Here is a 26,031-nt window from a genome sequence, read left to right on the forward strand (position 1 = left end):
CTTTATTATTTGAAATAAAAACAGGATGCTTTGACAGAATTATATTGATTTATAGATTAAAAGAAACTGTAAAGAAGAAAAAACATTGACCATTGTCATAAATTTACCATGAAGATTTTCAATAAAGCATCACTATCTCTCATAAATGTGTGGTGGTGCTGCAGTTATGTGTGTTTGTGTGAGGGGGGGCACTCAGTGGAGCGGAGTAGCTTCCTTCTGACAGATTCGTGGATACAGGAAGGAACAGGGAACATCATTCCAGGTCTGAGAGTAGCTGTTAACCACTGCACAGTCCTCTCCCTCCTCCCCACCGGACAGGTTGTTGTCTGGCTCTGAGTTCACCACGCTCCAATATCTTCACAATGGGAGGAAAGGAAAAAAAATCAGTGTGTGGATGAGAATCTGAGTGAAGTTTAGATAAATGTAACTGAAATTGCACTCGTCCACCTGTGTGGAGCATCTGTGCTTCACCTGAAGTTTTTGCACAATAAAATGGAACATCTGCAGTGGTTATCAGTAGTTACGTTAGGGGGCATATGCATTAATGTGCAGTTTGCAGGAGTAATAACTGATGTACAGCATGCCATGTGTCTGCGTGACTGATTCATGAAAGTGAATCTGGGCTGTTTCTAGATATACTAACTTGACTACTGATTATGATACTTAAATACAGTATACATATTGTATTTATGAGCTCCTGAACCCCAAAGAAAGCCACATTTTTTGCCATGCTAGCAGCGTGACTCTAGAGATGTCAACATCAGCTGGTCCACCACTTTCATCCAGACTGAAATATCTCACAGCAATTGGATGAATTGCTACTAAACTTTGTAGTTATTCATGGTTCCCAGAGGATTAAATCTAGTGGCTATTCCCCTTGAACCACCATGATATTTGTGTGAAATGTCTCAACTTTTACCAGATTGATTGTTCTAACGAGTTTGGTGAGCCCCTCTCTTTCCTATTTAGCACCACCATCAGCTCAAAATTACAGCTGATGGTGTAATTTTTAAATCAATATATTAGTTAATGTCTAAATACCCGCAAAGCTAATGAAATTCATCATCGTGATCAACTGTACTTTGTACTCACTGCCAGTTAGCAAATGTCAGCATGCTAACCCACTAAACTAAGATGGTGAATGTGGTAAATATTATACCTACTAAATATCAGCATTTTAGCATTGTCGTTAGCATTTAGCTCAAAACACTGCTGTTCTCTAAGCGAAGCTCCACAGAACACGGCTGTGGACTCTGACAAGCAGCAGGGGCACTGACAGTGGCCAGTCACTGTTGGAAATATCTGAGGTCTGTATGTGTAAACACACATTGACAAGAATAAGCTCCACAGACACGTGTGCATTACGCTGCATCTGCTCGACAAGGTCCGCTCACACATTAATATTCCTTAAGGTCTTGTCAAACTCAGTGAACCTGTCTCAGTGTTCCCATGTGTTTTGGGTTTTTTTTACCCATATTTCTGGCCAAATTTTTAGATGTTTCCAAAGTAGCAATAGTCTTTATTGTAAAACTATCCTCTAACGTGAAAATGCACAAAATAATCTTTACAGTATGTGAGACCTAAACAAGAGACATAATGGCAACATTACAACTATGGTTCATGTCTTCAACACCAAGGCCTTCACTGTAAGTCTATAAATCCTATTTACAGCTGTCAGTCTGTAGATAGGCAGGTTTTGCAGCTGCTTTGAATGTTTTTAGTCATTAAACCATCATTAGGATGCTTGTTTTTGTTGTGGAAGATGTAGGAACAGTATTTGTAATTTTAGTAATTTCATACATACAGAGAGGTTTGAAGTGTTGAGTTGTTCACCCATTTCCATTCTCCTTCATTCTCAAAGTCCGTCAGTCCAATCCAGTAGTATGTGTAAATCCCTCCAATCCTTTTGCCTTCTTTTTCCACGGCTTCCTACAAATGTGTTGCAGCCAAATTTAGAGCCCTTTGTGAATCAACAAATAAATTGAAAAGCATAGATAACATAGACAGTACACAGAAACACTTACGTGCTGTTCTCTGGTGGTCAAGATGGCAAGATGTCCACCTCTCACTCTACAATTAATTTGACTAGTAAGCCAGTCCTGCCTGTCAGTGATGAGGAGGAAGCACTGATCCTCTACCTGAAACCACCCGTCAGGACACTCGCTGCAGTTGAGCACTGAGTGTCCTGCGCAGATTGGCACAGATGGGTACAGGAAAAAAAAGAGAAATGATCAGACAAACACTCCCAAAAGAAAAAAAAAAAAACCAGGTAACAGTTTACAGAAAGATGCAGAACGTGTCGAATTGCAGAACAATGTATATAATAAATGATGAATTATCCTCCATCTGCTGGAGCCTGGAAGAGGAAAGTACAGTACCTGGAGCTGAACAGTTGGCTGCCAGGTCGGAGTACTGGTTACACAGGTGTTTATAGCGTTCCTTCAAAGAGTTTAGTCTCAGCTTTAGATAGGTCGCATCTTCCTCTGGGTTGTGTGCAGCGTGCGAGAAGCTTTCAGAAACCAACAGGCCAATGAGAACATAGAGCATGATGTGGCCTCTGATTCCCAGGGCACCTGATTAGTAGAGGGGTAAAAATGCATTTATAACATAAGTGCACATGCGAAAAGACCAACACACACACAGACATCACTTATGCACGCTGTATAAGGGGAACTTACCTTTGGTTTTGATGAGGCTCATAATGGCTGCCAGGCTGCAGAATATCACAAACTTTGGCTTTCTCCTCTCTCTGCCTCGTAGGTGTTTTATATAGGAGTTTGTGTACTAAGAGGAGGGAATGGAAAGTACATATTGCACAAATCTACCAGACAGAGTGGACTGTTCATGATCATCAAAGCGTGTAAACTCAGATGGTGCAATATCTTGTATCCAAACCACTGGTGACATGCCATATTTGATAAGTTAACCAAACATTTCATGATTGGGCTCTGGCATGCAGGTTCTCTATTATTTACCATTACAAGAGCAACATTCTGTCCCTGTCCTTTACTTTTTTTCAAATTTGGCAAAGATGGAGGCCTAAAAGGTATGACTCAGCATTGATGGGTACAATGTGTGCATACATCTGTGCATGTGTTGAGAGTTATTTGTTTTCTCTTCGTTGGTAGAGCAGCTGCAACAATATCACCTCTACACCACACAGACACACCAGATGCCCGATCTGTTGCTCCAAAAAACTGTCAACATATTTTTTTTTTAATTTTTTTTTTTTTGTTGGTACATGTCCCATCTATAATTTTTTTCTTGGCACCTTATTCCTACAGCCAATGTCAGCCCCTGTGTGCTTCATTAGGGTTTTATTATTCAAACCAAACTAATTAAAGCAGAGAAGAAGTATTTAGTGTTTACCTCTGAGGACATTTCATTGACTAGTCAGCTACAATTTGTGGTTGAACATCACAAATTCTTTTCATCTGAATCTCTTGCTTGTCCCCTCTTTTTAAAAAAACAATCAGTACACACAGCTCCCAGCTGCTTACCCATCACAACCTTGTCACAGCTGCATTTTCCCGACATTAATTTAAGAAATAAACATTTCTCCTGTTCTGAGTCACATTCCCACTAAATGTAATGTGTCATCTATCACACAGCTGTCATTCCCAGAATCAGTGCAAGAGTGAAGAAACCACTGGGATTATTATGCAATATATGTCTATTTGACAGTGAAACCAGATTGACAAGCAGAAATCCACTACACAGAGCCAAAAAACTGAGGAAAAAAACTCCCAGTTTGGATTAACAGAGTCTCCCCTTTTTCAGTAAAACACTTAACAAAAAGCTGAAATTTTTGGGGGGGGCTGAAGGTACAGCATAGTGTAACTATACAATACTCCTCTCAGGACATTTACTTAACACTGCAGCAGTGTTGTAGGCAGAGCAATGTACCTCGATAAATCAACCAGCAGAGACACATTTTGATTTCAAGGAGAACGATTGCTGCTCCGGAGACGAGATTCTAAAGCCTTCAGGGACCAGAGGAGGTACAGTATAAGAGAGAGAAAGTGAAAGTGTTAACAAGGACACTGCCGACATGGAGGAGAGAGAAAATTACCTGTACCAACCTGTAGGAGTTCACAGAGGAGACGAGACCTGGAGGGAACAGGCCCATCCTCGAACACAGCAGCAGTATTTTGTGTATATATGTGGCAAAGGTATTGAGAAAATGTGGAAGTGTGTAAGAGGCAGTGGCGGAGCACAACTAAATACATTTACTCAAGTACTATACCATACTCATGTACATTTTGAAGGTAATTGTTCTGAACTTCCGTATTTCCTTTGTATGTCACTTTATGCATCTACTCCACAACATTTTAGAGGAAAATAATATACCTTTTACTCCACTGCATTCACCTGATGTAATGCTGTAATCCCGTAATGCGGTCTGTAATGCTGCTAGGTAAACGCTTTGAATAATTCTGCTACTGACTATATAGATGTATGTGTGTAGATTTTAGTATTTGTGTGTATATGTGACGCCGTGAGACACATAAAGAGAGTATCCACTTGACTAAACTTTCAGTATACGTTCTATGTTTTGGGAACACTAAATGTGACAAGGCTAAATTCTGGTCAAATGGCTCTGCTCTACAATCTCCTTTTACTCAGAATTTTCCCTCAGGCATACAGCAGATGATTAAAAATAGCGAATTAACAGCTACCATGTTGTGGACTGTTTTATGTCTAATCAGGCTCCCAGGGATTGAAGTGGGGCAATGGGTGTTTGAGGAGTCATAGTGATCTCCTGATGCTTATTGGCTTTTTGGCCTCCATCTGTGCCAACATCGTACTCACTGTGCTCTGTTGGTATCAACAGTGTCTTACAACCTTCTGTGTTTCCTGCCCTCCAGTTTGAGCCTGTCTTCCTTTCTGTCCGTAAGCTTTACTGTATTCCTCCCTCTGGCTGATTATTCTCTCTTTATTTCATCCCAGTGTGCCTTTGGACACCTATAATTGCCAATAAAAAAGATCAAGCGCTCTCTCCAGTCCAGTGAGGGTCATGTGATAGAAAAAGCACAAAAAGCACAAAAGTCCATAATTGTGAAATACTTTTCCTGCAGGGCCAACAGTCTCTGGCAGCTCAGCCTTTTAAGTTGCTTGTGAGGACACTCTCATTTAAAACAAACACCACTGGGGCTCTACATCCTTGATCTATCGCCACCACCACATATACACATACACATTCAAAGACACACACACACACACACACACACACACACACACACACACACACACACACAGAAGCTATTGAGTACAATTTTAGTATCTGAAAATAATGACTTGCATGTGTTAAGACAAGCAAAGGAAAAAAAGAAACATCTAGCACTCTCTCACAATTGGATCTCTAAAATATTGTAAGACTCACGTTATGAATATGGCATGGGAGTGAACATTATGTACTGTAAATGGGATAAATTAGCCACTGAAGTACACTGAATTCAATGTCACTTTCATGAAACCAGTATGAGATGACTTTTGCCTTTGTGATGCGTGGTGCATTATCATGCTGGAATTGGCCATGAGAAGATGGTAAGTTGTGGCCATAAAGGGATGCCCACGGTCAGCAATAATACTCAGATAGGCTGTGACATTCAAACCATGATTGATGGTTGAAGGGGCCTAAAGTCTGCCAAGAAAACCTTCCCCACACCATTAAACCACCACCACTACCAGCCTGGACTGTTGACATAAGGCAGGTTGGGTCCCTGGGTTCATGCTGTTGCTGCCAAATTCTGACCCTACCATCAGTGTGCCTCAGCAGAAACCGAGATTCATCAGATCAGGCTGTGTTTTTCCAGGCTTCAGCTGCCCAGTTTTGCTGAGCCTGTTCCCACTGCAGCCTCAGATCTGTTGTTCGCTGACAGGAGTTGAACCCAACGTGGTCCTCTGCTGTTGTAGCCCAGCTGCTTCAAGGTTCAGTGTGTTGTGCCTCCTGAGAGGCTTTTCTGCTCACAGTTGTAAAGAGTGGGTATCTGAGTTAGCGTAGCCTTTCTGTCAGCTCCAACCAGTCTGGCCATTCTCCTCGGACTTCTCTCATCAACAACGTGTTTCCATCCGCAGGACAGCTGCTCACTGATGTTTTTTTTTTGTTTTTGTTTCGACATTCTGAGTAAAAACGACTGTTGCGTGTGATCAGCTGTTTCACCAGCCAATTTGGCACCAACAATCATGCCGCAGTCAAAGTCACTGACATCACATTTTTCCCCCATTCTGATGTTATAACATTAACTGAGGCTCCTGACCTGTATCAGCATGATTTTATGCATTCGCTGCTGCCACATGATTGGCTGTTTGGATAACTGCATGAATAAGCAGGCGTAAAGGTGTTCTTAAAAAAGTTTGGTGAGTGTACATATATATATATATATATATATATATATATATTTATTTTTTATTTTTTTTTATTTATTTTTTTTTTTTTTTACTCAGGTAGACTGCTCTTTATCTTTTCATAACAGGGGTATACCTAGGTTTTCGTCAAATCTTTGTTTTAACCATTTCCCCTCATTATATCAGCAGGCTCACCAGGATATGGTTGTTTGTCATTAGTTTCAGTTAGAAAAACACATTTGTAAAATACACACTGACGTAATTCATTAACCACAATGAAACGGCTTACAGTTTATCAAGTTAAAACACTGTAAACACTGACCCAAATGAACTCAAAGGCAGAAAGCTGCTCGACTTTCAGTTCATCAACAATACTTCATCAAGTTTCAAACTCTTTCTAAGATATTGTTTGTGTCAATATGGTGTCATTTTGTCGATCTTTCCTGATAATAGCCAAATAAATATATGGCCATTATCTTTATTTAGGAGTTATATTACATCAATTAGTCTTCTGAGAAAGCATTACAGAAATAACTGCAAAGTGGCAACATAAACAAAAGAAACACAAATGTGGAAATATGTCTGGCAATGAAACCTGACTAAGTTCACATTGTAAATGATAATTTCTTACAGCTGCAAGGGAGCTCAAATAAACCCAATTATTCCAGTAACAGCAGCAGTAAAGTCTTACAGATATTCACAAACTGCACAGAGGACCATCCTATGTTTGAAGAGGGGGAAGTTAGTGGTGAATGAGAAAACACAACATTATGAAAATTGTATTAGGCTAGTTTTTGGTCATGCTTTTGCGAATGGCAATGTCAGACTGAAATATCTAGAGTATTGGATGCTATGACATTTTGTAGAGACATTTATGGTCCCAGAGGATGAGTCCTCTTGATTTTGGTGATCCCCTGAGTTTTCCCATAGCACCACCAAGAGTTTGATATTTGTAGTTTTAAAGGAAAACAACTATTGGTTTGTCATAAAATTTGGCACTGACATTCATATTCTCCTCAAGATGAACAGCAATAACTATGGTGACCACTTAACTTCTCTATCTTGTACCATCACCAGGTCAAAATTTGAATTTGTCCAATACTGATTATGAGCAAAGACATTCCCATCAGCCATCAGCTTTGTGCTGTGTCTAAATGCACACTTAGACACTCAATCTATATATCCATCTATCTACTTCTCAGTGATTGGCAGGCCAGAGCCAGGTTCCTCCCTGAACTCGTCATCTCGGTTTGAAACTGAACTCGGTGCAGGAATGTTACACCCAGCTGTCTAAGGACTACACCGCCTTGAGACAGAGCTGTTCAAAGACAGGTGGCAAGATATAGATCAAACATGTACATGATCTTAACTTCCTGCTGTCTTTTGATTTAGTGTTCCCTTCATCCTTTTATCTTGCTCGGTCTCTCTCATTAACACCAATACCTGGCCTTGAGTGTGTGTGTGTGTGTGTGTGTGTGTGTGTGTGTGTGTGTGTGTGTGTGTGTGTGTGTGTGTGTGTGTGTGTGTGTGTGTGTGTGTGTGTAAAAATGGGGAACATAAAGACATCTTTGCAAGGCAGGCTCACTTGTCACTTTATCTGACCTGCTTCTGCAAAGGCAGAGTTTAAAGTTAGAAGATGGATTTAAGTTAAAGGCACCACAGGCCTTTTGCTCAGCAGGTGTTACTAATAGCATTAATCATGGCTCTGTTCCAATCAAGTGTCCCAGTAAGACAGTGAGGCAGCATGAACAATACCAGGACCCTGAAAATGAAGTAGCTACATGGACGTCACCCATCAGTTATTCTACCTTTAATCCCTGTGCTTTTCCTACTCTGAAATGTCAAAATGTCTCCAAATGTTAGAGAAAAAAAAAAGAAACAAAAGAAAACCGTACCCATGCAACCAGTAAACAATCACGTCTAGGACGCTCTGGGAAAAGAAGCCAAGAATATTGACGGATTTGATTACCACTACTGGATCGGCCTGTCTTATATAGACAACGAAAGAGACTGGAGATGGGTGGACAACACAACATTGCAACATTTATAAGCCATCTAAATTTAATATCTAATGCATAAAGTCATATAAGTTGCTTTCCTGCATTCATTTTGAATAAACTATCCTGAATAAACGGTCCAGGAAGAGCCTAAACCACCTGAAGCAAGAAACCAACCAGTTTTACCTCAGATAAATCAGAGTTCAAACATTTCATCATCAGTAGATCAAAGAGTTGGGTGAGGTGAACTTGTCTTTCCCATTTTTCAGAGATGTTCACTGCTGTGATTTGTAGCTTACCCGATCCACCCCTCTGTCCTGCACTTTCCGTCTGTCACAGATATTGAGATCAGTGGAGCTCAGAGCCAGATAACCACCAGTCAGGAGGGGAACATGGAGAGAGAGACTGTCCAACCTTTGACAGCCCCTCAAAGACATGGTCTGATATTCCCTGTGATCACATTTATAAACGAATCTGCCAGATGGATCCCATTTAACTCAACTGAATCCTTATACAGGTGAAAATACTGCATGACTGTAAAGTCTGGAAACCACACAGGGTTGTAAAAGAAATACCTAGTTACATATTCAGGATTACAGAAAATAAAACTCATGTTTGTGGAAAAGTAATTTTTGTGACATCCATCATATACAAAGGAGATTTTTTTTTGTTGTTTTTCATTTTGTTTTCCTTGAAAGTATAGTGGCTGAAAATCTGTACGTTTTCTTGAGATACCACGTGGAGGAAATAAGCAGGGAATCTCCCAATGGTGAGAGGTAAAGGTGTTAACTGTACTACTGCACACCTGTTTAAATTCAAAAGGTAAACATGACATTAAAAGACAATGTACTTTGCAGCATTGCGCTGATTTTAGACAAGCATATCTTAAAATATTTTAAAAAGTTGAGACTTTGACTAACGGTGATATCAGATGACAATTTTTGGAGTGTGTCAATTTACAATTAATTAACGTATGATTAAATTTATTTTTGAGATATTTCATCCAAATGACCATTGCCTGAATGTCTGGGCATCCAGATCCGACAATAGAAAAAAGTCTTCCTATTGCAATGAAATGACCATGAATGCTGTCATTGTATCCTAGAAATTAAGGCATAATTATTGTATCTGTCTCTGCTGTTCATCTTTGGGAGAGTTTTGTGTATATTCACAACTTAAAACTGAGCTGCAAATGATTTTATAAATGACATTGTAGATTTAATTTTGGTTTGGTTGTTTTCCCTTTAAGATGAACTGTTTTGCTTTTTCTGCAATATTCCAGACTTTTGAGACTAAATGTATGTCAATAAAATTGTCTTTTTTATGTACCTTTTGTTCTTGTACAGCATATGACATACACTCTTACCATATATTACCATACCGTATAGCCTGCTGACAAGTTTAAGAGTTGAAGTCTGGTCACTGATGTAAGTGTAGCCTACTATGCAACTGAAAAATGGGTAGCATTTCCTAATAAGGGACCACTTATAAAGGGTTTATAAGCTGTAATTAATGGCTTTGTTCATGGTTAACAAATAATTTACTAATGCTTTATGGATCAGTTATAAGCCTTTAATAAGAGCAACTTTTGGGTTGCCAGATTGTGTAAAATCCTCCTCCAGCAAAACCCTTTGCTTGTCTTTTAAGTGAGCTCTTTAATTCTTTAGGGAGACCCCTCCAATGGACTGTTTGACCACTTATCTTTTTTAAAAGGGCTGCAGAACATCCTGCCCAACATTTACAACTACAGACTTATTGGATTATTGGAGAACCATTTATTAATGATTTGTTAACTTTTACAATTGCACGTGACTAGCTGTTCCTGATGTCTTATTAGAAACTGAGAAACCCATTCCCTTTTTATAATGAATTAATATATGATGGGTTATTAAAAAGTGTGAAATTCTAAATACTTATTAATGGTTTACCAACATTTATAACTGCATTATTACTGTATAGAAACACACATCCATGTTATTAACAAAATTTTTTATTTAAACAGGGCACTCTGATGCAAGAGAGCCCTCATTCAAACAACAGAATAGGGAGTTTTTAATATGGTAATGTAATAAAAACTGTTCTTACTATCAACATTTCACATTTACTGTACTGTTCTCTCTACATTTGTACTATTTCAAGTTTTGCACACATGTCAACAGCTAGTCACACTCAATGTATAAGTTAATAAATGGTTGTACCATAATAACTCTGTACTTGTAAATGTTAATAAACAGTTTAGAGACGAATTTTGGTCCAGATGTCCTGCAGCCCTTTTACAGAAGTGATAAAAACAGTCCATTGGAGGGGTCTCCCTAATGAATTAAAGAGCTCACTTAAAAGAGAAGCAAATTGTCGTTCTGGAGGAGGATTTTCCAGAATTTGACAACCCAAAAGTTGTTTTCGTTAATGGCTTACAACTTTTCTGTAAGTCAATAGTAAATGATTTATTTACCATTAATAAAGCCAGTATTTACAACTTATAAACTCTTTATAAATGGTGCCTTATAAGAAAGTGGCCCCAGCTTTTCTGCTTGTGATGGATTTAAATTAAGTGAGGTCTACCTGTGACTATTTGTCACATGTTACGGCTTTAGTGCGGGCACGAGCTGTCAGAGTTCAACCAAAGAGCGATTTTGCCCACTCGGATTGTTTAATTTGAGGGATTTTTAGAAGCCTGACGAGGAAAAAGTCATTGGTCAAAAGTCGTTCCTCTAATCTTTTAGTTACCGCCGACGTTTGTCTTATGACCCCAGAGAGGCTATTGATCCTTACACTGGGACCGCTGGCGAGTAACGTGCTCTTGACTGGTCCAGGTGAAGTATACCGAAGCACCGCAGGATGGCTCTGTTCTCTCTGATCCGAGGATACAGATGCTGATCCGCATCGACACTTGTTCCCGCCCCTTATTCTTTACTATCCAATCAGAGACTACGGTGCTTTGTTGTCGTACGTGCGCTGATATCGGAACTGAACAATCGAGAGGGTGCCTTTCTCGTAGAAACCAACACAACAAGGTATATTTGAACCAACACAGCCTTATTTCAACGCTTTTGTGCCAACATTTATGCCTATATCTTATTTCGAGGTTGTTCATTATGTGTGCTGGTATGATTTCAATTATTAGGAAGACTTCAAATGAACTGAGGCCTAGTGTCAGCGGTTATGTGAAGCCTTGCGGTTAGTTAGCCGTTAGCAACCGAGACAGCATGATACATTGAGCTTCAATAAAAATACACTTTAATGAGAAGTTTCAGTGTAAAAGCAACCTCGTACCTGAAACCATAGGTATGTCTTGTACTCGTAGCACTTTATCTTCACTTGCATTACTGCCTGTTGACAGATAAAGTCCTTAGCTTTAGTATTAGCCGGATGAATTAGCGGTGCAGCTCACGTTAATGCAGGGGCAGGTTTGTATGAGTGAGTGTTAATTGGCCTTTAATTTACCTGATTTCTTGATCATCACCTCATATGACCAGTGAAATGTCTTAAAACACCACTTTAGATTGTGATTGAATCATTTTTGTTTATTTTATTTATTTATTTTAGCGGTGAACTCTTGAAATACTCAAAAGTGTCTATCTGACTGTCATTTACTAGACACAAGTCTCTGTTAACTTTTGAAACTTAGAAATAGTGTCACGGTCACATTGTTAAACTGCGTGCATGCAAGAGTGGAAATGGAGTAACTGCGTTAATACATTTTATATTTATATTTTGCTGAAAATTTGTATTTGTGTGTGTGTGTGTGTGTGTGTGTGTGTGTGCGCGTGTGTGTGCATTTTGCGCGTTTACTTTGCTGATGCAGTATTTTTTTGAAGTAGTGTTCTTCACAACAATTGCAGTCACGGCCATGACAAAGTAATAATGTTGTTGTCAAATATCCTTTAATACTGAAATTATTTAAGTTGAATTGGTTATACTGTTGAGAAGTTAATCAAAACCAGTTTGGGCTATCAATATATATAGTTTAAATAATTTGTAATGCAAAACTGGCAACCGTTTTCAGATTCCCTGAGTGATTCCTGCTTTTCTCTGCTTTATAGCATTTTAAAAAGAATGTATTCTGGTTTTTATGCTCTTCCTTGGACAAAACAAGCAATTCATCAACTGGAAAATTGTGATGAGAATTTTTCCCCCTTTTCTTACTGACTATTTATGGACTTTATGATTAATCAAATAATATAAAAGACAGATTGATGATAATCAAAATAATTGTCAGTTGTAGACGTGATATCTATCAACTCTTAATACTAAAGTAATAAAATAAAACAATTTTATTTGAACTCAGAGCCTTTTGTGTTGTAACACACATGTCCTAACCTTTTCTCCGATACTTTATTTTAAGCTTTATATCTTTGAAATAATAGTGTTTTCACTTTACTGGGATATTAAAATAATCTCATCACTACTGCCCATTTGCAATTAAAACCTCTTAATATACAGTTTTCCCATTTTGTTTCCTTAAGTAGCTTAAGGGTTTAAGGTTATTAACATCATATTATCCCAGACTGTTTGACAGTATCATGTATATTCTTTATCATTGAAGCTATGTGTATGATTTTTATACTGAGTGAAATATTCAAACTCAAGATTCTCTGACTTTAAATTATATGAATTTGAAGTCACTTTTGGTTGACGAAGGTTATGGGAAAGATGGATGATCAATTTCTTAATAGAGTTGAGAGTCTATTTAAGTGAGTGCTGTTTAATGAGTTTGAGGTATGATATATAAAAGTGGAAGCTGATGCTGCCAACTCAAGTTTTAAATTGTTTTCCCTCCAGTAACTTTGTACCTTTTTATTATTTTATGAAATATTTTATTCTGCTTGACTCTCTAACTCTGTATAGAAGCTAAAGCTCATTGTAACAATAGAAAGCACAATAAAGCAATAATAATAGCAAAACAAATGTAAAATGTTTCAATAGGGTCTGTTTGGTATGTTGTACCGCACCAAAAAGAAAAGAAGATACTGGGATAAGGGAACGGTTTTTAATTCGAATTATTTTCATTGACATTAAGCTGACATGATACAAAGTTAAACATTGAGTAACTATGTGTCCCTTTGCGCTTTGGGAGCCTTTGGGGAAAAATATATACAAATAAATAAATAAAAAATTATATGTCTTAAAAAAAAAATTAAAAAAAAAAAAATATATATATATATATATATATATATATATATATATATATATATATATATATATATATATATATATATATATATATATATGTGTGTGTGTTTGTGTGTGTATATATATATATATATGTCTATATATGTATGTGTGTATGTATGTATAATTATTATAATTATTATTATTATTATCATATAAAATGACAGATGGATCCAGTCCATCTTCAGATCTTAATTTGACTTTTAGAAACAAATACCTGAAATTAAACAAGATACTGTTTCTGAAACAGAATGTAGGTTAATTTGTTTGGCTGCAACAAGTGCCTGCTCATCTGTTCAGCTTCCATGAGAACATGCTCTTTGGACCTCTATGATGGTGGTACAATGGGACAACATATGGAAGATGTGCATGTGTGCATCTATATCAATCAGATTGCATTGACTGAGATGAGTAAGAACCAGTCAGTCTACTCTTGGCCCAGCAGTGGGTATCCAGGCTCTCTGTTGTATTCATTTTAGGAAATGGCCTCAGGTAATGAAACTGGTCTGATGCAACTTCAATAATTTTATCATGCATCTGTAAGACTAAACTTCCCTTGTGATCCCAGGGTGTTATCTACTGGTATTAATAAATGAAAATATCCCTTCAAAGACAATAGGACACCTCCTCACATTGAGATATTTGTCAGGAAACCATTGAATTAGAAGAAACACACGAGTAGAATCAAACTGACGTCCAGCTGTGCTGATTTTTATATTTGTGTGATTTTTACTATAAACCTTTTGGGTTACAGAGCAGGATTCAGGACAAAGTACAGAAAACATTGACGTGAGGTTTTAACATCAGGGCATGGTCCCCTTTTTTGTATATGTATATGTGTGTTTGTTTTCCGGGATACACTTTGTGCAGTCTAAATATCTACTCAATGAACAGGCAGGTTCCTTTCACTACTTAGGTAATCGTTCTGGATTTGCCCTTAACCTGAAGCGCCAGGAAATGGGTTTTGATGAATATGCATGGTCTGCTTCACATTCATTACACTTGTTGGTTGCATGGGTGCTACCCAGCTTTTCTTTGACTATTTGAGTAGCTCTACTTGCAATTTGAGGGTGAAGTACTTCGGTCAAGAGTCCTTGGCTGTTAGATGTTAAATGAGGAGGGAGTATTGTTCGTTCACATCAATGTCCTTACAACAGGCCACAAGTGGCTGGACTTTTTTTAAAGGGCATGACATGATGTGTAGATGCTGTAGAGTGTTGTGATTGTAAACAGAGTATTTATAGAAGATCATGACATGGTGTCCGTAGATGGCATTTTACACAACCATAATACAGTGACAGAGCCAAGGCGATAACTGAGATGTTATTGCCTTGATTATTTTTTTGTAGCATACTAGTACCTTCTATATAACTCTGCTGTTCTTATGTGTGTTTCTAGTACTTTAGCCTAACCTGGTAACTGTGTCTCTGTAACCTGTGTCCCATGGCATCAGATGGAGGTGGACCAGCTCCTGTCTCTGTCAGGCTCAGCACTGGCCCAGGCTATCAGCTCTCTGCTGGAGACCCCAGGCCTCTATGTCTTCTCTGACATCCTGGAACTGCCCAATGTCAGAGAGGTAAACACACTCTCTCACACTTTGTCTTCCTCACATTCTCTGTCTTTTAAGTCCTTTTCAGGCCTGGCATAAAAATCCATTTTAATCACAGTCAGAGAGTTAATCTCACATGTGTTAATGTATCCAAAGCACATGGAGAATCTGATCAACCAAACCACAATCAGAGGGTTAACTAATGCACGCTACCTCATTGTTAGAGTGGAATCAACACAAGTGTATTTTTTAACCACATTGGACTATATTTATCATCTAAACAAGTGGAAATATGTATGCACCAAGGATGTAATCAAAGTCACAACTTGCCTCCCAATTAACACATCTATATATAGAATACATTACCAACATATAACGTACAATTAGGTACATAAGTATATGGATAGTGACACAATTTTTGTGATTTTGCCTCTGTACACCAACACAATCGTTTTGCAAAGAAGCCATCAAGATTGTGGTGTTCATTGTTGGTGTAAAGAGGCAAAAATATATGTTGTGTAACTATCCATGGGGCTGGACCATTATCATATATGCAAATATCATGATATGTGTTTTATACATATCATATATGTATAAAACACAACGCAGGTTGTTGTATTTCACAGTATAACTCAGACATTAGCAATAAGAACAGAAACAAATATGCTAACTGATGAAGTGATTACTATGTCCTGAAGTAATCCTCCACCTTTTTGAGTGATCACACTGTGCACCATACAAATTAACAGGACGTATAGTGACTGGATTTGACTGCAATTTTCTCATCCTCCAACAGCTATCTTACAATGTAACAGCGTTTGGCTGCTTATCAAAAAAAATTTTCAGTTGGACTTCTGTTTACAGCTCACTTTCCAAATGGCCACCAGTCAACTGAGTAAGTTACTGTAGCAAGGTGATTCCTCCTTCACTCTCATTCCTCTTGCATAATTATTTTCTCTGACAGTTAACATGTTCAGACTTCAGTCTTTTTGAGCTCATCATCTGTGAAAGACGTAATTCTTGGCTGTTTGACAAATTTTCTCCCTCGTTGATTTCATCAGTAAAGACGTCGGGAGACGCTAAGAATTTGTTTTCCCTAGTCATGAATTTATTCCTTCTGTGGCAGCGGAATAAGTTACACCAGCCTTCGGAAACAATTGAAGGATAAACTGGAATAACCGAACACTTTAAAGGCTAATTAACTCTGAAAGACTCACTATACATGGACAACAAATAACCCATAATGCAACACTCTGTAAAAGACTGTAGTTACACTGGTACTCTCTCCATTCAAAAAGAATATCTTTTGCAATGAATGAACATGTAATTGTCTAGTCCTGAAATATAGGATAACCCCCACTTTTTTAAACCTAAGTTTCAGGGGGATAAAAATGTCATGTTATGTTAGGGCTAATACGGTATCCTCTCTCTCCAGAGTGGTAGAGAACACTCAGCAGAGCTTTTTCCATTCATTCAGTTTAGGCGCTGTGCCTAAGTCTTATAATGGTAGGGAAAACCCTGCACAGAGGCAGAGAGACTAGCCAAGTAGAGAGAGTGAGAGAAACTGAGAAAATGTCTTAATGTCTTATAATTAATAATTAATCATTTGGTGACTTAAGTCACCAAATTATAAAGATGCATTATAAAATTACCTCAAATCGAAGAAGAACAATGCAACAGTCTGTTATTATAACACAAAGCTTTACCTATCTGTTTACCTCAGTGGTTTTCTGCTTGAATGTGTATTTTTCCTGACTTTTAATAGCTCATAGCAGGTCTAGTGCGGCGAAATATGATTGAAGCAGCCAGTAATTGTTAAGTGGGTCTGTTATTTTATATGTCTATAAAAATATAGTCAAAGGAGTTTAAAAGCTTTATCAAAAATCTCCCTCTTGAATAACTCATTTTCTTACTGATCTTTTTGTTGATAACATTGGCTATTTAGAATATTTCCTCACATACAGCCCTCCTCTCGCAGGATGAATAAATGCTTGCATTTCCAAAAGTGTCTTCTTTTCAAACAGTATATGTGGTTTAACAGCAGAGAGCATTATTTTTTGCCCTTCATTGCTTTCCAGACATGTGCAACACTCACCAAGGCATGTATAGAAATCAGATGGACTGCAGCTAGGCTCATTTGTGTCTTTAGTCTTAGTAAAAACCCTGTTAAAATAAAAAAAATTGCACTGACTTAGCTTAGTAGATTTTCCCCCAGGTGTTTATTGTAACAGGTGAAACAGTTTGAAACAGACTAAAAAATCCTTACAGTTGAACAGTTATATTACAGTCTAAAGTCTTACAAAATTTCATGGCAAAGACAGACATTAGCCGATTAATGTTGTTTGAATATTGGGCAGGGATATGATGTCTAATCAGACAGGATCACATTGGACACTTTTGATGCCAAGGGTGTGAGTGTAATTCAAAGACCGTATGTCTGAATATAAGTAGGTCTTCGTGTGGTCTCTTTCGCTTTTACTCCTACTGAGTCTCAGCATGACCTCCCCTCAGAGCCGTTTAGTGTGCATGGATAAAATGCAGTTGCAGTTAGAGTCTCATTGCTTCTTTTTTCTGCCAAATCATTTTCTCCTTCCCCTCATCTTTCCTCTAAACCACAGCTGGAGAATGGCCCTCATGCACCAGTGTACCAGCTCCTGAACCTCTTTGCCTATGGAACCTACTGCGACTACAAAGGTATTGCAGTGGCAGCAGAGTGTAAATAAGTAATAGGGCAGCCTGCAACTTTTATTATAAGCTGTATTTCCTTGCTGCAAGGCAGGCACCTTGACACAAAGGCTTTAAACACCCTCACTTGAGACACTGAAGGCAGGTTTTAGACAGACAAAATTACTGGAGTACTTTTATCTGTTAGGGTACCTTTTCATCAAGCGTTATGATTAGCTGATGGTTGTCTTCGTTGCTGCAGTACTAGCACAAGTGGACAATAAACTAATATTTTCTGACTTCATTTGCTGTCTGTGTTATGCGTTGGGAAGCTTCAACAAGAAGTGGAATGTTAATTATGTTTAATTTTATGCTGAATATCAACCAATAGCCTGGAAAAAGAATGTAGCCTACTTTATTGTTCCCTTCAGTTTCGAGTTCTGCCAACAGGGAGTACATTTACTTTCACAGAGCTGTGTAGTGGAGCCCTTAGAGGAGCTGTCAGAGCTGCAGTCTCGGGGGGTGTGAGTCCTGGCATCAAGGGAGCAAGGCAGCAGGAGATATAGTCACTGGAGACCGACTTCCTCCTGGCTTTGTTCTCTGACTGCTTAAACTCCACACTCACCTGCATGTCTCTGTGTAGAGTAATGAGTAGTGCCTTGATAAGTAGTGCCTCGATAATGTGTGACTGTTTGACCCTTAGCAAAGTGACACTTAAACACTGCTCTGGTATATTTTTCCCATTGTGTCTCTTGTTTTAATTTTCTGTTTTTGTCTACTCCTGTAGAGAGAGCAGCCTCTCTTCCAGAGCTGACCCCCGCTCAGAGAAACAAACTCCGCCATCTGTCGATCATCAGCTTGGCTTCCAACCTCAAGGTCTGTTCTTTTCTCTTCCAGTCTTTACAGAAAAGTGCAGATGAACTCTAATTTTGTATTTGTCTCAAAAATAGAGAATAAATCTAATTTCTGCTACCATCATATTGCTGTAGGCGTCATACAGCAAGATATTAATGATGTATTCACAATTCTGCGTTTAAATATGGCTTTTCTATTTTATTCAGACACATAATCAATTTTTTTTAAAAGTTTATGAGGTTGGCTATAATTCTAAGCTTGTAGCTGTATATATCAGCTAAATTAGAAGTAAATCAACAGACGAGCCTCAAGTTTCTCAAGAAAGAGTTGCCAGCACAACTGCTACTGCTTATGTCATTTTAGATATCTTACATATCCCTCCATCTGCATGATAAAGTATTAGAAGATTTTTAAGGCGTCTCTCATTTGCACCTTCCAACCATGCTGCACCTCTTCTCATGCCCTTTTCTTTCTCTGCTCCTGATAAATAATTGATTCATTATCTCACCAGCACTGTCTTTTTTTTTCTTTAACTTAATCTCACTTTCCTTTACCATTACTCTTTTCACTCCTGTCCCCTGTTTTTCTCTTTAATATGTCACTTCTTTCACTGCATGTAGGCTTGAACTTTTTAATTGCCGAGTCAAGGATTGTTAAATTCCAAAGTCTCCTTTCATCTTTCTCTGGTAGTGACATTTAGACAAATGAGCATTTTCACCTTAACATTTTCCATCAAACCATTAAAGTGGAATTAAATTCTCTGCCTGTTTACCTTGGTTAAAAAAAGAAGAGAATATGAGGACTAAAGTCTCTTCATGCCTCTATCCCCCTCAGTGCCTGCCGTACTCGCTCCTTTTGCAGCAGCTGGAACTGAAGAATGTGCGGGAGCTGGAGGACTTGCTGATTGAGGCGGTTTACTGTGACATCATCCAAGGTAAACTCGACCAGAGGAACCAGCAAGTGGAGGTAGATTGCAGCGTGGGTCGAGACCTCGGCCCCAACGAGCTCCCAAACATAATCAACACGCTGCAGGAGTGGTCAGTATGCCCACTGTGTGTCTGTGTGTTTACAGTGCATTCAGAAAGTATTCAGACCCCTTCACCTTTTGGCTGGAATGCAGCAGGAGGGCCAGCCCTATAAACGCAACTGTTGCTCACTGACTGAGTGATGGATAAAGTTACACCATTGGTCAACTGAATGCCTCGGGACTTAGTGCTGAAGTTACACCATTGGTCGGTCGGCAGAGTGTTAAAATTTGCCCATTGGCCATTGCTCTTTCAAAATGAATTGTCACAAACAGTTTCTAATATGGCATTGGGGGGTTTTTATAGGCAGTGTTGCCAATTTAGCGCTTTTGTCGCTAGATTTACTGACTTTTCAAACCCTTTTAGCAACCTTTTTTCACAAAAGCACCTAGCAACAAATCTAGCAACTTTTTGGACAAACCTTAGCTACGTTCTGTAAACGAGAGTCACCAGTATTGCCCCGCAAACTTGAGGTCAGACTTTTACTGCCACAGGCATACCTCTCTATGTGTCTCATTCAATTGACTGCACGGCAGCTGATGCAGATGTGAATGAGCTTCTAATTTTCTCTCTGAGTGATCATTATATGAGTAAATATTGCTGAAATCACACCAGTCATCTTTAACATATGTGTGTGGTGGTTTTGTCAGACAACATTGTTGTTATAAAATCAGAATTTTAGCCGTACACAGCAGCAGCTTGGAAATGGCTTGGAAGTGACTGCTGGTTAACATGTAGTTTTAATGGGCCACGTTTCAGTCATTATTTCATACTTGTTCTGTTTTCTGACAACAGAAACAAGAAAATATAAATGAAAACAGCTTTATTTTGTATTTGGCTGTATTAGATTACTATATATTTGAACACAGAGAGTAGGAGAGAAGCTAACAGATAAAGGATGGTCCAGCCATATACTAGGTTTTGACCTTGTCTTGTTTCACATTTTGCTATGTACCCTCATCAATCTACACTCAGTACCCCATAATGACAAAGTGAAAAAAGAGTTTTAGAAATTTTTGCAAATTTATTAAAAAGGGAAAAACTATAATATCACATTGACATAAGTATTCATACCCTTTACTCCGTACTTAGTTTAAGCAACTCTGGTGGTTATTACAGACTTGAGTCTTCTTGGGTATAACGCAACAAGCTTTGCATACCCGATTTGGGGATTTTCTGCCATTGTTGTCTGCAGATCCTCTCCATCTCTGTCAGGTTGGATTGGGACCGTTGGTGCACAGCCAATTTCAGGTCTCTCCAGAGATGTTCAATTGGGTTCAATTCAGGGCTCTGGCTGGGCCACTCAAGGAAAAATTCAAGGAGTTTTCTCTAAGCCACTTCTGCGTTGTTTCGGCTGTGTGCTTAGGTACATTTTCCTGTTGGAAGGTGAACCTTCGGCCCAGTCTGTCCTGAGCACTCTGGACCAGGTTTTCATGAAAGATATCTCTGTACTTTGCTCTGTTCAGCTTTCTCTCAAACATGACCATTGCCTGGTTTACTCCAGACATGATGCTTAATATTGAGGCCAAACAGTTCAATATTGGTTTCAGCAGACCAGACAATCTTGTTTCCCACAGTCTGAGAGTCCTTTAGATGCATTTTTGCAAACTCCAAGCGGGCTTTCATGTGTCTTTCACTGAAGACAGGCTTCCATCTGGCCACTTTGCCATAAAGCCCAGATCAGTGGAGTGCTGCAGTGACGGTTGTCTTTCTGGAAGTTTCTCCCATCTCCACACGGGGTCTCTGGAGCTCAGCCAGAGTGACCAACAGGTTCTCGGTCATCTCTCTTATCAAGGCCCTCCTCCCGCGATTGCTCAGTCTGGCTGGACAGCCAGCTCTAGGAACAGTCCTGGTTGTTCCAAACTTCTTCAATTGAAGAATTATGGAGGACACTGTGCTCTTGGGAACCCTCAATGCAGAATTTTTCTGTAGCCTTCCCTATTTCTGTGCCTCAACAAAATCCTGTCTATGTAGTCTGCAGGCAATTCCTTTCAAACTCATTGCTTTGTTTTTGCTCTGATATGCATTTTCAGCTGTGAGACCCTATGTAGACAGATGTGTGCCTTTCCAAATCATGTCCTATAAATTGAATTTACCACATGTGTACTCCAGTCAAGGTGTAGAAACATCTCAAAGATGATCAAGAGAAATTTCAGGTGTCACAGCAAAGGGTCTGAATATTTATGTCAATGTGATATTTCAGTTTTTCCTTTTTAATAAACTGCCAAAATTTCTAAAACTCTGTTTTTGCTTTGTCATTATGGGGTATTGAGTGTAGATTGATTAGGGGGAAAACTAGTTTAAACGATGTTGGTATAAAGCTGCAACATAACAAAATGTGAAAAAAGTGAAGGAGTCTGAATACTTTCCGAATGCACTGTAAGTCTCAATTATCTGTTTTCCTAACTTACAATCTACCTCCCTCCGTGCCTGTCTTTTCCTTCTCAGGTGTACAGGGTGTGAGGCAGTGTTGTGTGGTATCGAGGAGCAGGTCTCAAGGGCAAACCAATACAGAGAGAGCCAGCTGAAGGTCAAAGTCCAAGTGGAAACAGAGGTCAGTCCATCATCCCTCAGCCTATAGTTCGTTCACTCACCCCCCCTCACAATTGTTACACTTTAACAATTGTGAATCTATCTTTTAACTCAACCCTTTTGTCTACTCTTCACTTTTCCCGCAGGTTTCAAACCTACAGAAAACGCTGAAGGCCAGCGCGGCCTCTCCTTCGTCAGGCCCAGCCCCTGCTGGAGCTGCCTCCAACCAGGATGCAGACCAGCCTGCTGAGCCACGAGACCCTGCCTCCTCTCAGGAACCTCGACAACCAGGCAAAAAAAGTTCAAAGGTGAAAGGGTGAGTACCGTGACATTAACTTAATATTTACTTGGAGGTATGTGACTACATGCATGGGGGGCAGCCAGATATTGTCTGCATGACTGAAGTGCTTTGAGCAGCTTTGATTTAGTTTTTCGTATAAAAGGACCCACCGAGAGTTTGCATAGAAATTGCATTAATTTTATTAAAGCAAGAGCAAACGTTTCGTCAGTTGAACACATAAAATATCTTTGGCCATGTAGAATAATTTTCTGACATGATGTTTCATTCTGGCTTGTTGGTGCGCTGTTAAATCAAGTTTGTGTTGAGGTTTTTTCAAGCAGGAAATGCTATTTTTTCCTACACGACATCAAATTAGAATGAAAAGCTGCATGTGGAGGTTCTCTCCATTAGGTTTCTTTTATGGCTGCTTCTTCTTTTGTTCTGTAAAGCACTTTGTAACTGTGGGTTTTGAAAGGTGCTTTATGAATTTACCTTGTTATAACCACAGTGCTGTAAAGACTACTTCAAACACTAAATTAAAGCCATTAGTCCAATGTTCTTGTAGAGAGCAAAGTTAATTCGACAGAGAACCGCTATGTTTTCATTTTTTCAATAAACTTTAAAAAGCCAGCTGCCAGTGCAAGTGGTTTGTCTCTGTGTGAGCGTGTGTGTCTGCATGAAGTAGCTTTATTATCAGATGCACATCAGTGTTTTGCAGCACCACTTTAACCCTGCTATCAGGGACTCTCTTCTGTTCTGCTTCCATCCGGCCCAATTACCGATGGCTAATTTCACATCTGTCCTGGATTGTAAAATGTCACTGAATATACAAGTGCCCCGCCTGCTCTCCTCCTGAAAGAACCATTTCCCCCTCCAGTGATCAGACAAGATGTTTATGTTGTTGCTGCTGAACAGAAAGCAGTGATTATTTTCTGGCTGCCTGTCACATTTTGATGAAACATAGAGCCCTTTAATTTTCATCACTCAGCACTGCACTTCATTCAAATGAAGATCCACTTAATGTTTTGAAATCCAAATTAATGATAGCTTAACCTCAATCCTCGAATTAAAATGAGTTTTGACACAATTTCTTTATAACGCTATTTAAAGGATAGGACAGATAGTGCAGCAGTTATTATTAGAAATAGCTTCTTTGCAAAAATTCTTTTTAATTTGATGAAATAGAAAATCCACTGAGATCAACTAACGCAAAAAAACTAAATAGTCATTAGATATTTTAAAATAAAGACAATTTTGCAACCAGGTTGCATCAGTAATGTGCTGGTTCAGTAGAGCAAGTAGAAATTAAACATGTAAACCAAGAAATTATTTTGACAAATCTCAAACAAAGAAGATATTCAGTGTTTTGTTTTTTTTTTTGTTTGCTTTTGGTTGTTTCCCACTCAGGCTGCGTGGCAGTGGGAAGATCTGGTCCAAGTCCAACTGAAGACAAAAGAAAGACAGCGTCGCTGAAGGACAGTCTCACTGATGAATGGACACATGGACATGGTAATGGACAAATGGTTAAATTAAACAACGTGACTAATGCTCACAGACGCTCTCATCACATACACTTTAAAACCAGAGCGCTTCATGGGATTTTTTTTCTTGTCACCGAATCTCACCTTGACGGATGTTAATATCCCAACAGGCGGACTATCAGTGTATATACACACACATCATTTGTAACACGTGACGACAGAACAGTCTGCAGCAGGAGTCAGTTGCCTTTGACCAGAAACAGGATCAGTGTATTTGACGCGTATGTGTGTGTGTGTATCTCTCTTGGTTTAAAAAATGTTCTTTTGGTTTTGATTAATTCTATGTTGCTTTGTATTTTCTTCTCTCTGCTGATTTGAGACATGTATAAAATTATAATATAAATTGTTGGGAAATAAAACAAAGCCCTGTACTTATCCTGACTGTCTCATTAATGTCACTGTCACTTCTTTTATTAAATGCACTTCAAAGTGCATCTCTGGAGGGTGCACTGCTAAATGTTAACTCGCAGAAGGGGGCTACCCGTTAGGAGGTCAAGCCATTAATTAGGGCATGTCCCCAAAGAGAATAATGTATTATAGAGCTAAGGCTTCCCCCCGTGCGCAACCAGCATGGCTACACACACATCCGCACGCACACACCAAGTGCATTCATATTTCATATGAGTATGTTTTGCCCAGAGCTTCTATTTCAATGTCAAAAATTGCCGTTTGAAATTGCCTGCCACCCTCCCTTGTACCTCTATCACGCAGTCGAAATTGCCTTCATCATGCCTGAACCTATCCATCTCTCATTCTTTTGATTCTGTTTTCTCTAAATTCTCTGCTATTCATCCAGCATGACATCAGTGGTGGCAATTAGCTGACCAGCAGCAATGTGAGAAGGAAACAGACAGGGAAATTATGATCCTGTTTCATTTAACCCTGCATCTTTCTCCATTCCCCCCATCTCTCTAACCTCCCTCTCCACCTCTATAAATAGTGGTGGTAATTTCAGTGTGATTGAGCTTCATTGGTTCACAGTTTTTTTTTTTAACCACATTGGTGCTGTGAATTCTAACAGCTGTACACCTCTCAAAGTGTTAATGATAGAAAGAGGGGTAGCTGTTGTTCGTGTAATTTGGAGCGAGCGTGGCAGGTGAGTCGTGTGTCATTACTGCACATGTGAGCATGTGAGTGATGACTCTGCATGCGTTAGTTCACACCTTACTCCTGTTTGCTGTTTGTCCACCTTGTTTATAGATTGCTGCACCGTCTGCTGGTACGTGTCTCGTAACTAGACGGTCATTAAAACTTCGGAGTGGAACCCTGCCAATCAGTTACTTTGATTCATCAGTAAAATGCCCAGAGGAGATGGAAACACTGGCTGTGCAGAAGACTGATGGAGAATCTCAATACACTCGAGTGGCATTTCTCCTCTCGTGCCCGCCTTGATTTTATTGGCATTTGTTTGAAAAACTGTACACACAGGAAACTCTTGCTTAGCATCCTGTTAATCTTTCTGAAGCGAGAGGAATCCATATGAGGTGAAGAGATAAGGGAAAGCCTCAGACACAAGCAGATGCCTTATTCTTCACCCTTTTCAGCTGCTCCTCACTGGTAAAAATATGATTGGCAAATGCAAGACTTTTTAATGCCAAACCCATGCTTCCAAATCAATGCAAGGCGGTGGACTAAATGTTCACTTCATGGAGAAAAAGATTAGGATGCAGAGGTAGCTATTAAAATGCACAGTGTAAGCTTTATCCTTCCCATAAAGCACTGCAGAGCCCAGCTCCCCGGGGACTTCATTCAATATACACAGAAATAAACAGATGCACACAAAGCTAAAACGCCACTGTTGAGTCTTTATTGAACTTCCATGGTACAGAAAGACCATATTTCTACAGAAATGCTACTAAAAATCACAAGACTGGATATCTGGAGGAATGCACGAGCCACCCATGATGCCACCAGCACTATATCTGTAGTGGAAATGTGTGTTAGTGGGGGGTTCATGTCTCAAAGCTGCTTAGAAAAGTTGCCAAACACAAACTGACATTTGGCTTTGAAAGAAAGGTTCTATAAGACATCTCTCACTGATAGATAAAATAGACATTTATAAATAATA

General features: G+C 39.1%; 2 protein-coding genes across 11 annotated transcripts; one reads left to right on the plus strand and one right to left on the minus strand.

Annotated features, from left to right (window-relative positions):
• Nucleotides 1-98: 98 nt before the first annotated feature.
• On the minus strand, nucleotides 99-11,765 carry si:ch73-86n18.1 (uncharacterized protein LOC564061 homolog). Of its 9 annotated transcripts, none has more exons than XM_040117618.1 (7): nucleotides 8,645-8,662; nucleotides 3,907-3,983; nucleotides 2,679-2,784; nucleotides 2,379-2,573; nucleotides 2,025-2,185; nucleotides 1,805-1,929; nucleotides 99-355 (listed from the first exon to the last, which is right to left on the minus strand). In XM_040117618.1, the coding sequence occupies exons 3-7, from the start codon at nucleotides 2,698-2,700 to the stop codon at nucleotides 193-195; spliced, it is 666 nt and encodes a 221-aa protein (XP_039973552.1). In that variant the 5' UTR covers nucleotides 2,701-2,784; nucleotides 3,907-3,983; nucleotides 8,645-8,662; the 3' UTR covers nucleotides 99-192. The 9 variants fall into 9 exon arrangements, with proteins under 9 accessions (XP_039973552.1, XP_039973550.1, XP_039973553.1 ...); XM_040117616.1 differs by lacking the exon at nucleotides 8,645-8,662 and adding an exon at nucleotides 4,813-5,195; XM_040117619.1 differs by lacking the exon at nucleotides 8,645-8,662 and adding an exon at nucleotides 4,073-4,101.
• cops7a (COP9 constitutive photomorphogenic homolog subunit 7A) lies at nucleotides 11,227-25,714 on the plus strand. 2 transcript variants are annotated; one of them, XR_005706402.1, is made up of 9 exons: nucleotides 11,227-11,359; nucleotides 14,971-15,093; nucleotides 17,685-17,760; nucleotides 18,518-18,606; nucleotides 19,420-19,622; nucleotides 22,059-22,164; nucleotides 22,289-22,458; nucleotides 23,830-23,931; nucleotides 25,164-25,714. XR_005706402.1 is itself a non-coding variant. In XM_040117606.1 (8 exons), the coding sequence occupies exons 2-8, from the start codon at nucleotides 14,971-14,973 to the stop codon at nucleotides 23,867-23,869; spliced, it is 807 nt and encodes a 268-aa protein (XP_039973540.1). In that variant the 5' UTR covers nucleotides 11,227-11,359; the 3' UTR covers nucleotides 23,870-24,281. The 2 variants fall into 2 exon arrangements, 1 of the variants encoding a protein (XP_039973540.1); XM_040117606.1 differs by lacking the exon at nucleotides 25,164-25,714 and having other exon boundaries at nucleotides 23,830-24,281.
• The last annotated feature ends 317 nt before the right edge of the window (nucleotides 25,715-26,031 follow it).

This window comes from Xiphias gladius, chromosome 22 (genome assembly GCF_016859285.1).
Source record: "Xiphias gladius isolate SHS-SW01 ecotype Sanya breed wild chromosome 22, ASM1685928v1, whole genome shotgun sequence".
Classification (NCBI taxonomy): Eukaryota; Metazoa; Chordata; class Actinopteri; order Istiophoriformes; family Xiphiidae; genus Xiphias; species Xiphias gladius.